Genomic DNA, 16,625 nt, shown 5'->3' on the forward strand with positions numbered 1-16,625 from the left:
TTTTTTTAATCAAATACTGCACCAAAATATTTTTCTTCATTACCAAGTTTTTAGAACCCCCTTAATTTTGCATCCAAGGCAAGTGCCTCAGTCAGCTTGCCTTACTACCAGCCCATAGAGGAAATAACCAAGCGCCATGCATCCATGCCCACAGCTTTAGGGGCAATTGCCAGTGTTAATCATGACAACTTCCCAACATCTGTTAAGCAAGCTGGTCACCTGGACACCACTCCAACTTACCTGGGGTCACAGTCAATGAGGGCCCAGCCCCCATGGAACTTCTCATCATCAGGCAGTAGTAACTTCATGTAACTTTGTAAGAGCTGGCTAATTAGTTCCTGGTGGCTTCTCTGATTTTCCTTATGCAAAGCTTCATGTTCTTTCTCCTTGGTAAATATGGAATAAAGATCTTCTGTCACTGGAATGCCTTGCATCAAATCTAGGGTGGAATTGTTAATATCTATCATCATTTTAGTTTACTAATATATTTTTAAAAAACAAAAGAGTATATAAGACCTAAAACTGTAAAGCACTTGGAAGAAAACATGAGCATAAATCTTTGTGACCTTGGATTAGGCATGATTTTTAAGATATGATACTAAAATCATAAGCAACAAAAGAAAAAAATAGACAAATTGGACGTCATAAAAATTAAAAACTGTGTTTCAAAGGGCACCATTACAAAAGTGAAAAGATGACCCCTAGAACAGGAGGAAATATTTACAATTCATCTATCTGGTAAGGGAATAAAGAACCCCTACAAATCAATAATGAAAAGATAAGCCAGTTGTAAAATGAGCAAAGAGCTGAACAGACAAGCTAACTTCCTCTTGGCGGGGCATGCAGCGCAGCCTTAATAAATCATTATAATCCCATTCCCTATCCTCCCTATCTCATTGTCTCATGGGACAACGACACTCAAGGAGGCTTCAGCGAAAAAAGATCTGCCAACCACCGGCCCTACACAGGAAAGAGACAAACACAGATTGCTACTGGCTTCTATCTCTCAACCTTGAAGAGCTCTCAGCCAGCTTCAGCATCTAGATGCAGCTGATGCTATGGATGGCTGAACTGAGAGGAGACAGAACTGGGGTCCTCAATGATATAACTGAGTAGCTACGTCAGCCAATGGAAGCAAGATACCTTCTTTTTTCCTTAAATATCAACTGCTAAAATCCAATTCTGTAGTCACAGCATGCACCCTCCATGTCTGGCAAATGAATCAAACTTCTTTATATCAGACTTCTCCAATTCCTGAGTGGCCTGTGTCTAGGCCCTACTAGACTGATGTGTGCACTAAATAATCAGGTGAAGAAATAAGATTTCAAAAAGACCCTCAGGGACCACAGGTCAGCTGTTACATTTGGTTCTAATCCAGAAGACACGGCATTTACTTTAATCCCATACAGTAACATCTTCATGAAAATTAAATTTTAAAAATGTCAATGCATAAATTCTACTGGGCAATCTATCCTTCCATTTCCTCTTCCAAAAAAATGAGTTGGTTAGGGTAATCTCTAAATCTGGTACCCTAATATTCTGTTAAACCATGCTTATGGAAAAGGCTGGTATATCTGTCCACAGCAAGAACACACAACAAATAGCATACAGGAAAAATAATCTGGTTACATTGCTCAGTCTTGAGTAATGAGAAAACAAACGGAGTAAGAAGTTTTAAATTGTTGAGATTTTAGGGCACCTTATTCCACACTCCAGGAGCTTCAAACCCTGCTTTCTATTACCTGGGTAACAAACCGATGAATATGCATGGAAAATAGATGGTTTCTTTTGTTGCTCCAGCCAAAAATATTTGTCAAATTCTAATCTTGTAAAAATCTGAATTTGATGTATTGGGTAAGATGCTCAATACAGAAACACAAGTATATTACAAAACATGAATTATGTTAATGAAGCTGGTTTCTGTAAAGTATTAGTCACAGAAGACATAAATTTTGAGGAAAGAAAAGCTTTTCTGCTTCTTACCTATAACAGCTTGCCTATAAGCATCCTTAAATCGGTTGAGGTAATATCTGTTTGCTGAGTTCACTCCATCTTTCATAACTCCTGCTAACTTCCTTTCTCCTGTCCTTGTAAAGTCACCCTGTCAAACAAAAACTCATTTTGACACCTTATTTAAACACAAGAATGCCCCCAAAATAAATTGTGAGCTTTCAGTTCAAGTATGGAATTCTACAGGCTTTGGTAATTTCCAAGGTCTGACTTTTATAATTTTCAAATAGTATAGTTAAGTTAAAATATCTACTAGTATTCTACCCTGATCTAAGCTCGTCAAATAATTACACATTACAATATTTGTGGCATCAAGTCTTCACAGTTAGATGGTGCTTCAGGGTAAAGCCATTCTTAGCAATTTGTAGAATTTCTAGAATTTACAGGTCAAAACAAATTATATGACAAACACCAAAACAATAAAAACTATTTACATCTCAAGCTGGTGTAATATTCAAAAACCAAGTTTCTGATGTGGGAAAATGTGGATAGCTCCTTGCATTTATCACAATGGGCTTTTAGCCTGGGTGTGTAGGTGAGGAGCTCTACACAGGGAGGAAAAGCAGAGGTTTCCATACCTTTGCTGCACATCACCAGCACCTGCAGAACCCAGTGACAACTTAAACTGTTTTGTTTCCCTTGCACTTTTCACAACAAAGATGTCAGAGCAAGTCCCTAGAGAAGTGGTGACTTAAACTTAAGGCAAGGCAGGTGTTTTTTTTTTCCCCCTCCCAACCCCTCTATTTCTCTCCAAGGCAATCTCAGAAATCTCAGTCCTAAAACTGACAATTTAGGAAGAACATGCTGCCAATTAGGCCAGTCACAGGGAATATTAGTAGAGCAACAAGTCTCTATTACAGAAAAAAGGTATGAATACTCATCTCGAAGAAGTTTAAAATCAAGGGGAAAAAAAGAGAAGTATTTCATTGTAAGCACTAACTTATACCAGGCCTTTTTTTTTTTGAGACAGAGTCTTGCTCTGTCGCCCAGGCTGGAGTGCAATGGTACAATCTCGGCTCACTGCAACCTCCGCCTCCCAGGTTCAAGTGATTCTCACTCCTCAGCCATCTGAGTTGCTGGGATTACAGGCTCACGCCACCATGCCCAGCTAATTTTTATATTTTTGTAGAGATGGGGTTTCACCTTGTTGGCCAGGCTGGTCTTGAACTCCTGACCTCAGGTGATCCACCTGCCTCGGCCTCCTGAAGTGCTGGGATTACAGGGGTGAGCCACTGTACCTGGCCTATACCAAGACTTCTAAAGTTTACCTTCTGTAATTAATAAAAAGCTTTTGATATTTATCACTCAATGCAAAAAAAGGACTGATGCCTGTTAAGTCCTTGATGGTACAACCTGTATAAGAAGTACCTTGAGATGAACTAGGACCTTGAAGAATGATTAACATAAACCTAATTTAAACAAATTCTAACACTTCCTGCTGCCACAGAGGACAACGCTCTCAGATGGAGGAATTTATTTACTAGAGAATGTATTTTATATTTAACCTAATATTCTATGAGGACTAGCTCTATAGGATCTTCAAAAGACTTTACTTTTAACAATAACTAAAACGTTTCTTCTGCATTTACGTGTGTCAGAGAATATTCTAAGCCCTTACATGGACTGACTCATATGATCCCATAGCAGTCTTTTGAAATACGTCTAGTCTAGTATAATTCCTGTGTGACAAATCAGAGTGATTAAGTGACTTGCCCAAGGTCACAGCTAGTTAAGAGGCAGGGTTGGGATTCAAACTCAAAGATGAAGTATGACACTGGTGGCCAAAACCTGCCAGCAGACATGCTCTGTTCTGTCAGTTTTGAAAACCAACCATTTCATATAAAATTCTGGATTTCCAGAATCCCTTGAAAAACTGGAGGGTCTGGCAACACAGGCCCCTCCAGAGAGAGCACACACTCCTCCTCAGGTCCACACAGCCCCCTCTCCCTCTGATGTAATGCATGGCCTGCTTGAGTCACATTACCTGGCCCTGCCTTAGCCAAACATTTCAGAAAAGAGTCAATTACACACACCCCCAACCTGGAGCCCACATACCTTTCTGTGGTTTTAAACCACAGTCTAATCTGTGTCCTAAATAATGACCCACAGATGCTTGCTGCAAGTATTTACCTTCAGAGCAGCTGTCCCAGCATACTGTCTGCTAATGGAGTCACCATTATTGGCCCACATTATCTGGTAGATGCGATTACATTTCACAGGCAATGGCTGTTCCGGGGGCATCACACCTAATTTTTTCAGCTAAAATGAACACATTGGTGGATTAACTGTTTATGGGCCAGAAAACCATAGCAAAAAATGTGTACTGCATAAAAAGGACACATATTCACATACAATTCAGGACCCTTAGATACAAGAAACGGTCTTTCCGGACTCGTTAATGAAGCAGGGCTTGAAGGATGGCTTTATACATTGCTACAAGGTGAATACATATAATGAAATATTTATACTGTTCTGGTACAATTTTTAATGTGCAGAATCATACTATTATATTTTGTCTTTGTTTTAAATTTGCCTATGAAGTGAAACTGAATATCAAAAAAGCACACAGAAACAATACTAATAGTGGCAGAATAGTTAAGTGCCTGGTAAGTGTTAACTGTGCCAAGGATAGGGTTCTAAGAGTTTTACACTATTTTTTCACATTCACTAGTCCTAACAACACTATGTAATCACTACTGTTATCACCTACATTTTACAAATGATGAGACTGAGGTTTGGAGAGGTTAAGTTCTTTGTACGGAGTCAAAACCTTGTATGTGGCAGAGTCAGGGCTTGAACTCAAACCTGGCTTAAACACTACGTAAGATAAACAGATTCATGTCCTCAAAGTACAGTCACAAGGTTATTTTATGTATTTTATTTTATTAATTTTTATTTTAAAGATAGAGTCTTACTCTCTCCCCCAAGCTGGAGTGCAGTGGCACGATCTGGGCTCACTACAACCTCCGCCTCCTGGATTCAAGTGATTTTCATGCCTCAGCCTCCCGAGTAGCTGGGATTACAGAAGCCTGCCACCATGCCCAGCTAGTAGGGTTTTAGTAGACAGGGGGTTTTGTCATTTTGGCCAGGCTGGTCTCAAACTCCTGATCTCAGGTGATCCACCTGCCTCAGCCTCCCAAAGTGCTCGGATTATAGGCATGGGCCACTGCGCCCAGCCTACACACCACATTTCTGCTTGGCCTGCTGGATCTGCCAATAAGAGGCACTCAAGGAAGCCCATGACACAGGAGGAGGAAAAAGACACAGGTTCCTTCACCTGTGTTCCTCCCATCAGCAGCTCCCTCCCCAACAGCCTGGGCAACAGAGCAAGACTCCATCTCAAAAAAAAAAGAAAAAGAAATGCAGTATCAAGACTCCCAGCCCCAAACACAGAAGGGTAGGCTTGGAGGTGAGAAGGAAAAGGTAAATGACCATACAGTGCCACCCAACAGACTTTAAAATGTTGGTTGTCACATTTTTGAAACGAGTGATTAAGAAAATCTCACTTTATTTAACTTATTTCCAGTGCAGGTTGTGCTTTCCAGGTTTTAATGCAACAAGGGTGTTTGGATGCTGTAAGCGTTCTATAGAATATTTGACATTTGAAAAATATTTAGCTATTTACTTACTCATGGAAAAAAAGCATTTCAAAATGAGTATTTGCAATCCAACAGACTCCAAATTACCTGCTGTTCCATGACCACTCTCGCGATGGCAGCTTGGACCACGTTGGTGCGATCCAGGCAGTCCATACAATTAACACGAAAAATCCCTTCCTGCTTACATATTACCCCAGCTTCATCAACCCTTTTTAAAAATAATACAGAATTATTTTACAATATAAAATAATAGGGTTTTCAAAAGACACAAGTCTTTAAAGTATAACAATAAAACAGCAGCATTGGCTGTAATTTGCTTGGTATATCTTTATATGCTATGCATTATTGAGTCATTGATAGACATCATTGTTAATTTACACAGTAACATGGCAAGGAAGATACTATCCTCATCTTAAGGGGAAAAAAATTGGGGTGCAAAGTGACTTGCCCCAAGTCCTACAACTACTAGGCAGAGCTGACATCATCCCAAGTTATGTTTTCCTACATGTAAAAAGCCAGAAGGCACTTTAAAACACCGTTGTTCCTTTAAAGTAGAAATGCATCTAAACTCTCTGAAACAGACGAAGTTATTTTACCACCCAGTGAGGAGTCATGCAGCACGGCTTGCTCATCTCATTTCTCTGGCCACCCGTGTAGTCTTAACATCTAATCGAATGTTCTGTTCTGTCCTTTAAGCCAATTTAAACTTCCTGTATTCAAAACCATTTTCTGTCTCTGATAATTTTGAAATGCCTGAAAACTGAGACCAAGTACCTCTAAGCCTTCCTTCCTGTGTTAGGAACAGTAAGAGGAGAAAGAGAAAATGTGGACCATGGGGCATGAGAAGGAATAAATTCATCTCCTTAAAAAACAGTCAGAGTGTTTCACTTCATTTGGCCTGACCATTTCACACCTTCTCCCTGTTCAAAGCTAACACCACCTGCCTAAGGGTCAACAACATTCTCTTGAAAAGAATAGGAACTGGGAAGCAAAACGAACAACAAAAAAATGAGATCTCTGCATACTGTTATCAGTTTAATGCTCAGTGGCACTATGATTTCACAGATCCCAGAGTTTGTAAAAAGGAATTCTTGTAAAATACCTACCAACACCACTTCATATCAAGAATAATGTCATAAATGGCATCTGTTAGGGTCTGAACATTCTCAAACTTCATTCCTCGGCTAAAATCCATGCCAAAAGAAAGAAAAAATCTTTAATTTAATCATAGATTTTTTTTAAAACTTAAGATATGCTATTTAATGCGGTTTGGAAAACACTGCAACTGATCAACGCTATTCTCAGAAAGCCATCTTACCAGTGCTCATGAAAGTCAAAGGAAACGTAAGTGAGGTGTGAGTTGTTGAAAAGCAACACTTGCTTCAGATAAGCATCGCCAATAATCTTCTCTCTTCCTGCCTGGTCTACCAAGTTAATAATAACCTATAAGAGCAAAGAAACAGAAAAAATTAAGTTTAATTAGATGTTAGAATCATAATGTGGTTTTTAACAATTTGGAATTATGTGTTAGAAATACTTTATAGCCATGCTTGAAATTAATTCACTCAAACATCAATTTTTTTCCAATTTTTTTCATTTGTTACCTACATTTAAGTTTATGAGAATTGACATCAATGACAGTAATAGCTTTTCTATACATTTGCAATAACCAATTAGAATGAAATAATGAAAACAAGGTCCTTTGTAATAGCAAATATTTCAGATATCTAGATTTAAAAAGAAATAGAGAAAGCCTACATACTGAACACGATAAAATGCTGCTGAAGTACATAAAGCATATGATAGAAAACCTGAATAAACAGAAACATATACTATGTTGCTAGGCATCAAGGTTCAATACTGTAAAGATTTCAAGTCTCCACCAATTAATCTATACACTGAACCATCCCAATCAAAATTCCACCAGGATCTGTTAATGAACTTGACAACTCAAAAGTTCATCTGGAAGAGTAAATACATGGAAAAAATTTGGAAACTAATAATAAAAAAGGGACTTGCCCCATTGGAGAGCAAAACATACTCTAAATCTGTAGCAATTAAAACTGTCATACTAATGTAGAAATAGATAAGTGATTCAACAGAACAGGAGTGGCGGCCCAAAGGCAGACCTAGGTAAACACCGAAAAATCTAAGATAGGCTGACGATACCACTGTGGGGCAAATATGGACTAGTCTGTAAATGATACTGGGATGTCTATGTGTGGGGTAAGGAGAAACTTACATTAGCTCCCTACCTCATTAATTATACACAAATAAATTCTAGATGCATTAATAATCTAAATAGTATTTCTAGTTATAATAGAGCTAGAAGATAACTTGGAATAATGTTTCTATAAATGTAGGTTGGGGCATGACTTTCCAAGCATAACATTAAACAATTTTAAGCCTGTGTACCAAATGACAGTATAAGCAAAGGTAAGAAAGCAAAGTGCTACCTAGGAGAATATACCTGCAACATAAAAACCAATAATGCATAAAGAGTCCTAAATACAATAAGGAAAAAAAAATGGGTAAAGGATACAGAGGAAATCCATATGAGAAAATATACAAATAGCCAATAAATATGAAACTACAATTTCTGAGCCTATACTCAATGAAGAGATGACAACTTTAATACTCAAAGAAATACAATTTAAAACAGAAAATGAATTTTCACCTATACCTAGGCAAATGTGAATACTAAACACAGACTGTACTGGTCAATATGTGAGGAAATGGGCACTAGCTCCTACTGCTGCTTTAAAACAAAAAACAAAACAAAACAAAAAACTGGTGTGCTCTTTTCAGAAGCAAAAGAGTGGTGAGCATCAAGTTTAAATATACATACTGTCTGATCCAGCAATTTCATGTCCATAAATTCATTCTATAAAACATACAAGTTCCCAAAATATATAAAATGCTTTCTGTTCCTAGTCCATGGAGTTTTTAAAAAAAGAGACATTTTCTGGAGAATTTTTATAATATTAACAGCAAAATAACTAGTATATCCTAAAGGTCCACCAAAAGAGATATGGCTAAACAGCAGCCATGAGATCTTAAATGAAAACAGCGGCACAATAGTATATATGGCATAGTTTTGTTTTGACTCGAGGTTTTAATTGTGTACATGCGTGTGCCAAGGTGGTTTTTTTGCTGCGTATGACAAATTTGAGTCAACTGACTCATACCTCAGAACAAGTCTGGAAGTAGGACAGTTCCAACATGGCTTAACAGTGATTCCCAATACCATTAAGGACACAGGTTCTTTCCATCCCTTTACTCTGCCATTCTTCCCATCTTTTTTATTCTGCCAGCATATTGGCTAATCCTGAGGCTGGTTCCTTCACAGTCTTGAGAGAGCTGTAGCAGTTCCACATGAAACCCAGACACAGCAACCACAGGGGGACTATTGGTTCCTGTATCTCTTATTAGAGCAGGAAACCTGTTCCCAGAAGTCTCCCAGGGGACTTACAGGTCCACGCCTGAACCAGTCACTGGTGAGAGCAATGGGACCACCATGACTGAGTCAGACCGACCGTGGGCCCATCGCCCTGGAAAGCAATTACCCAGGAAAACGTAGATAAATGAACACTGTTGGGGTACTGTTAGAAATCAGGAAGTGTCTGTTCAATACACACACCTAGAAAATTGATGTGAAAGTCAACAGGGAGCAGGGATGATTTCCTCTGCTTACACACCTTAATATTGTGTTGTTTTATAATTGCATGTGTTGTTTTATAATTGCATGTTACATTTAAAATGTGGTTTATTCATTTTTGTATTTTTATTTTTTAATTTTACTTATTTACTTATTTATTTTGGAGACAGAGTCTCACTCCATCACCCAGGGTGGAGTGCAGTGGCACAATCATGGCTCACTGCAGCCTTCACCTCCTGGGCTCAAGTGATCCTCCGACTTTGGCCTTCTGTGTAGCTGGGACTACAGCCATATGCCACCAGGCCTGGCTAATTTTTAATTTTTTTGTAGAGACAGCCTCTATTCTTTATAGCTACTTATAATTATACATATTGCTAATTCATGAATTTATTCACATTGAAAGAAATTCAAATGTAAAATAAGGTCAAATCCTTCCTGACCACAACCCAATCCCATGGCCCTCCCTGGAGGTAACCTCTGTTATCAGTGGGGTGTGTCCCCATTCAGCCCACATAAATGCATTTCTGTACAAATATGCATGTCATATGTGTGTGGATAGAATAGATGGAAGAGAATCGCCTGTATGTAAATGACCTAATGTTGTTTTGTGGGATTTTTTAAATGGCTAACATACCATATGCTGTTAAAGTTTTCTCTTCTTACTCCACAAGGTGATTTTAAGATCTTCCCATGTTAGTACACATAGATTTACCTCATTCTTTTCCACCATTTATATTCAATACTTTAGATGCACCATGCTCGATTTTCCCACCCACTGTCCTCCTGATGAACAGTTAGGTTGTTTCTACACTGCAATGAGTGTCCGTGTTCATGCCTCCTTGACTGAGTATGTTTCTCTCAGACAGATTTAACAATTTTTTCTATTATAGTCCTAGTTGCTCCACGCCCTTGTCAAAATTTGGTATTCCCTCCACCTTCTTTTTTTTTTTTTTTTGGAGACAGAGTCTTGCTCTGTCACCCAGGCTGGAGCACAGTAGTATGACTTTGGCTCACTGCAACCTCCGCCTCCTGGGCTCAAGTGATTCTCCCACTTCAGCCTCCTGAGTAGCTGGGACTACAGGTGCATCCCACTGTGCCCAGCTAATTTTTGTATTTTTGGTAGAGAAAGGATTTCTCCATGTTGCCTAGGCTTCCTGACTTTATGTTAGCCATTCTGGTGTGTTGAGTAGTGGCTTTAATTTGCATTTTCCTGACAGTTAACAAAGCGGAGCCCTTTTGCATACATCTGTTGACTTTCTGGATATCCTCTTTTGTCCAGCTCTCTTTTGGGTTGTACATCTTTTTGAATAAATTTATAGGCTTTTTTTTTTTTTTTGAGACGGAGTCTCACTCTGTTGCCCAGGCTGGAGTGCGGTGGCGCAATCTCGGCTCACTGCAATATCTGCCTTCTAGGTTCAAGCAATTCTCCTGCCTCAGTCTCCCGAGTAGCTGGGATTCTAGGCACAAGCCACCATGTCCGGTTAATTGTTTGTATTTACTTTACGTTTTATTTTATTTTTTTATTTTTATTTTATTTTATTATTTTATTTTATTTTATTTTATGTAGAGACAGGGTTTCACCATGCTGGCCAGGGTGGTCTCAAACTCCTGACCTCATGATCCGTCCACCTCAGCCTCCCAAAGTGCTGGGATTACAGGCATGAGCCACCGCACCTGGCCGGCATTTTTAAATATACTCTAGATGTGAGACCTTTGTCATACATACACTGAAAAATCTTAAATATCTTCTACTACTTTGTGAACTGCCTTTCCATTCTCTTGTGTTTTTTTTTTTTTTTTTTTTTTTTGAGACAGAGCCTTGCTCTGTCGCCCAGGCTGAAGTGCAGTGGCGTGATCTCAGCTCACTACAAGCTCCGCCTCCTGGGTTCAAGCCATTCTCCTGCCTCAGCCTCCGAGTAGCTGGGACTACAGGCGCCCGCCACCTCGCCCAGCTAATTTTTTGTTAGAGATGGGGTTTCACTGTGTTAGCCAGGATGACTCGATCTCCTGACCTCGTGATTCACCTGCCTCGGCCTCCCAAAGTGCTGGGATAACAGGCAAGAGCCACCGCACCTGGCCTCTCTTATGCCTTAACAAACAGAAGTTTTTTATTTTAATAAAGTCAAATTTATCATTTGTTTTTCACTATGGTGTTTTCTAAAGTCATATATAATTTTAATACAATTTGAATAATATTTACAGTAGTATTTTAATATTTACAATTTAGTAAAGTTTTAATAAAAACAAATTTAAAGTCTATTTGTCAATTTTTTCATTAGAGTGTTTTTTTAAAAATAAAAACTATTTCCTAGTGGGCACTACCTCTTATTAAATAACTAATAAAATATGTGATACATAATAATACATTGAAAACATGAGAAGATAATAGTTAGTGCTTTTTAAAGTCCTATTTAAGATACCAGGTCAAAAAGATGTTCTATTTTTTCTTCTAAAAGCTTTATTGCTTAACCTTTCACATTTAGGTTCATAATCCATCTCAACTGATTTTTGTATAGGGTATATAGGACAGATATCAAAAATTAAAATTACTGGGTTAAGCAATGTAACTATGTTTATTTTAATTGATAATACCTTCAAAATGGCTGTACCAACTTATGCTCCTTCAACCAGTGTGTGACAGTTATTTCAAAACCTAAATACTCGCCCCTTTTAACTCTTATCATCAAACCTCATAATTTTTTCAATCTGAGGGTTTGCTATTTCCCTGCTGAGACTTTGTGATTGCCCAAAATTTATATATTAATTTAGGAAGAACTGAAATCTATTTAATACTGAAATTTCCCTTCTAGGAACATGGTATTTTCTCTCCACTTAAGTCAGGTTTTCTGTTGTGTTCTTCAGTAGTTTTTTCTTTTTTTTCTCCATATACATGCTATCTTTTTGTATGTTATTTTAGGTTGTTTCTTCGTATTTCATTTTTGTTGCTGAAAAAAATGCATTTACCTATTCATTACACATTACACGGCATTACTCATTCACACTGGTCATTGCTAATGGATAACAGCATTACTATTATATATTCGTCTTGTATCAAAATCATTGAACTTGTATCTCACCTACCAGTTTTCAGTTGATTTTGGTTTATACACTTGCATTCCTATATGGGAGTGCATATGAAGGTGAGCAGAGAAAAAAAGATACTGAAAAATACATAACAAGTTATCTCTAGGAGGTGGAACTGTAGGTGGTACTGAGACATGACTTTCATTCCTTGGTCTAGATGCTTCTTAGATTGCTATAATTAATTGATAGTCTAATCTCTTCACACTATCCAAACACAGTCTAAAGTAGCGGACTCAGCTGGGCACAGTGGCACGTGCCTGTAGTCCCAGCTACTAGGAAGGCTGAGGAGAGAAGATTGCTTGAGCTCAGGAGTTTGAGTACAGCCTGGGCAACATAGTAAGACAGAATCTCTTAAAAAAAAAAAAAAAGGTAGCTGACTCGATTATTCTTAAAGAATATTAAGAAAACTCTTAGCTTAAATGTGTTTAACATCATGACAAATGCTTTAATTTTGAATAGTACAATGTTATTTTTATGAAATTTAAAGAAAAAGATAGTTATTTCTAAAGATGAAGGAACATTTTACTACTGTAGATCAAAGCCCACCTGTTTTTTGTAAATGTTCAGTTGTTCTTCGAAATGGGCACAGAAATAGGCAACAGTTTCCTTTTCACCTACAAAGAAGTGATACAAAATCTTTTTTTCCTTCCCATGTTTAAGACATATTAGTGTCTACTCCATCTTTACTCTTACTTTTAAATAATTTATTGACAGCCCAAATGAACTAAGATTGCCTAAAACCATCATTTAAAAATGAAATGCTAAGTCAAAGATCTGATTTTTTTCCAATTACACTATACTAAAATATATCTGAAAGTGCAAACTATGACATTATGAGATTACTTATATATCCAGCCTACTGGAGAAACGCTTTCACGTAGTTTAAAAGAGAATAAAAATGCCTCTAAAACAATATTTTAAAAACCAAAGCTATACTGAATTCTCATGAATACCAACTAAGTTTTGAGAGAGAAATATACTTTAACAATTTTTTTAAAATCAGCCTCATTCAATAATTAGATTTAAATGACTTAGCTATTCCAATACTAAAGACAAGACACTGGAAGAAACAAAATACTCAAGATTTAAATTAAAAAAATTTAAAAAAAAACTTTCAGAGAAAAATATTGGAGTAAAGGCGTCTTACTGATTTTTGGTAGATTCCATCTTAAGCTATTTCCTGCTTCTACAAATATTGGCTAGATTTGCTCCTTTCCAAAGTTAAACATTCAATACAGTACTCTTCAAAGCAATAGCAACTTAAAATCTCTGAAGTAAGCTGTTTTGCTCTACTGTTAGAGAAATTTTGTACTGTTAAATGACTTAGTCAACTATTTTTATTCCTATGATTATTACACCACTTTCTATTACATTTTTCAAATACAAGTTATTGTTTTGAATGAAGTATCTGGCAAAGCAAATCCAAACCTAACAGGTATCTAATTTCTTAAAAACTATTCTCTCTGAAATCATCATTTGCAAACAGCATAATTGACCTGCTTACTTTTGTCCAGCCGCGGTCTTGGATTATATCGATACCCAACCTGGCTCCAAAAGACAGGCACAGAGCCTCGTGTTTGAACAAACGACAGGGTATGATTATGAACATGAATTAACTGCTCAGTCTCCACATAATTTGCAACATTTCCATTTTTATCCACTCCTCTTCGTTTATAGCGCATTCCTGAAAGAAAATTAAAACAGAAAACAGCAACATTTTAAAAAATTTATTTAGTCTGACTAGATTATGCTTCCTAATCAAATGTATGTCTTCCAGGATAGTCTTGGGGATTCAGTGTGCAACTGCCAAGAACAGTAGTATCAACTTACCCCAAATCTTAACTGCATGCATCATTGTTTTTAACAAGTTGAAGCTCAGTTCTTCTGAACTGAAAGAGAAAGGTTTTCCCAAAGGCACTAGCACACAGGAAGGATTTATCACGGTGGTACAGGCTGTCAGTGGAGTGCCAGTGTTCTGAAGCACATCTCAAGTGACTTTCTCTCTTCTCTCTATATATGTACCTCCTTTTCCTTTTCATTTTGCTAACTCTTATTCACCCCTCTTCAAAAATTTGTCTCCGATTATATCACAGTATTTAGAGTCCCCACGCACTTTGAAGCCAACTATGTTTCCAAATCCATTATTGTCATTAGCATTTCAACACATCTGCAGCTTTTCCATTCTCGCCTGGATTTGATTTGCATGCTATTAGAGCCCTCCACTCACCTGCTCTGTGCCTACTTCGGCGTGAAATGAGAGCCACTAGAAATCGTGGGTGAATATCATCTACACAGGTGGACTCCTGAGGGGGGGTCTCCGGGCTGCTTTTCTCATCATCAGATGATTCGGTATAATTAACCACAAGTTCTTCAATCTGTACAAAACCTTGGATCATGGGGATAATCCAAAAGTTCACATCTGGGGTCTGAAAACAAAATGAACATCATATTGTTTCTATTCTGTACAGCACTGCTACTTTCTTAAACCCACACAGTAGTTGGCACATATTTCTCAGTTTATTAGAAGCAGAAACCTTCCATTACTCAACTATATTTTCTGCTTATTGAAGAACACCACGGAAGGAAGGGACAGAGGAGGTCTTTCCTTTTCTTTATGGTGAATGCAGCCTAAGAGCCAGGCTGCCTGGGCACAAATCCAAGCCACCATTTATTAACTCACTGAGGGGAGTCACCCTCACCATCGCTGTCCTTCTCCGTGAAACAGTAACAACTACTTCATGAAAATGTGAAGATTAAATGGATAATACACATAAAGTGTTCAGCACAGTGCCTGCCATGTAAGAAGTATTTAACAAATGTTTATGATTATGATTCTCAACTCCCAATTGTATTAAGGCTTTAATAAAATAAAACCAACTCTGATCACTTTATTATGAAACACATAGGTCTACTTTATTCTCTGGCTTAGAAAAAAAAAATTTCGCTTCCTCAAGCTAAAATCTAAGTCACAAATGAAACAAACAAACAAAAAACCCCATTTCATAAATGTCTTATTTTAAAATGTCATCCAACATAATTAGGACAGTATTGATTAAAGATTTCTTCTTCTGGTCGGTTGCAGTGGATCAACATTGTAATCCCAGCACTTTAGGAGGCTGAGGCGGGTGATTCACTTGAGGTCAGGAGTTTGAGACCAGCCTGGGCAACATGGTGAAACCCCGTCTCTATTAAAAATACAAAAAATTAGCCGGGCATGGTGGCGCAAGCTATAATCCCAGCTACTTGGGAGGCTGAGGCAGGAGAATCGCTTGAACCTGGAAGGTGGAGGTTGCAGTGAGCTGAGACCATGCCACTGCACTCCAGTCTGGGTGACAGAGTGAGACTCTGTCAAAGAAACAAATAAATAAAATAAAGATTTCTTCTTCTGTCCCTTTCAGTTAGACTAAGACGACAGATTTCTCAACTTATTGTCTGCAGAGACAGTAAAGGATAAAAATGCTCCAGAAAGTTGTTCTTCATCCTACTTTCTCTCTTATCTTCATAAGTGTACCCAGGCTTAATCTCAGCATCCACTTCAAATCCACCTCTTCTTCCATCACCAAACACTCCAGATCCTATCTCACGGTTTTGTTTTGTTTTATGGGGCCTGCAGATAGGATGTTAGGAAAGTGGTAAAAATTGAAAATGGTGAAGTAAAGGATCTATCTGCATTCTTATCACCATTCCCATCATTTATATTTCTGTTCTAGCAATAAATACAAAACTCTTGACACGCATAGAGAAAGTTATGCTGCCAAATGTCACCTTTGAATATGACAACTTCAAGTCATCAGTTTTAAATGGTAATGTAAAAGCATTCTGACAAAAACTCGGCAAAAACAATTAGAGCTCGATCTTGTCAGCACACAGGACAAATGCTCATTACAGACGCCCCTGCTTTTCTCCTCTACCACTGGGTTTTGGTGGTCACAGTTTGATCAGCATTGCAAACAGAGCTAAGAATAATCTCAGGCCTCATTCTCCATAGAGGCAATTGATGGATATCTAGCAAAGACACCATAGAGTATGGGAAAATCACTGATACTAACCACCAGTAAGGGGGATAAAACAAAAGAAAAAGGTCTGAAATTTCTGAAAGGTTAAAAGATAATATATGACTTTATTCACCTATTTGCCTGCTTTGTTTAGTGTTGAAAAGACAAGTGGCACATAACAGGCCTTCCATAAATATTTGTTGATTGAGGCCGGGCGCGGTGGCTCAAGCCTGTAATCCCAGCACTTTGGGAGGCCGAGACGGGTGGATCACGAGGTCA

General features: G+C 38.0%; 1 protein-coding gene across 1 annotated transcript in view; it reads right to left on the reverse strand.

Annotated features, from left to right (window-relative positions):
• Positions 1–359: 359 nt before the first annotated feature.
• Positions 360–16,625, reverse strand: part of LOC105503410 (phosphatidylinositide phosphatase SAC2-like) — a 121,054-nt gene continuing 104,788 nt past the window's right edge. The window contains exons 8-16 of the mRNA XM_011930308.1: positions 14,579–14,777; positions 13,856–14,035; positions 12,898–12,965; positions 6,928–7,052; positions 6,716–6,793; positions 5,697–5,817; positions 4,141–4,333; positions 1,984–2,101; positions 360–439 (exon numbers count right to left, since the gene is read on the reverse strand). Coding sequence (XP_011785698.1) covers positions 4,292–4,333; positions 5,697–5,817; positions 6,716–6,793; positions 6,928–7,052; positions 12,898–12,965; positions 13,856–14,035; positions 14,579–14,777 — 813 coding nt within the window. The 3' untranslated portion in view covers positions 360–439; positions 1,984–2,101; positions 4,141–4,291. The remainder of the gene's footprint in view (positions 440–1,983; positions 2,102–4,140; positions 4,334–5,696; positions 5,818–6,715; positions 6,794–6,927; positions 7,053–12,897; positions 12,966–13,855; positions 14,036–14,578; positions 14,778–16,625) is intronic.

This window comes from Colobus angolensis, unplaced genomic scaffold (genome assembly GCF_000951035.1).
Source record: "Colobus angolensis palliatus isolate OR3802 unplaced genomic scaffold, Cang.pa_1.0 Scaffold85, whole genome shotgun sequence".
Taxonomy (NCBI): domain Eukaryota; kingdom Metazoa; phylum Chordata; class Mammalia; order Primates; family Cercopithecidae; genus Colobus; species Colobus angolensis.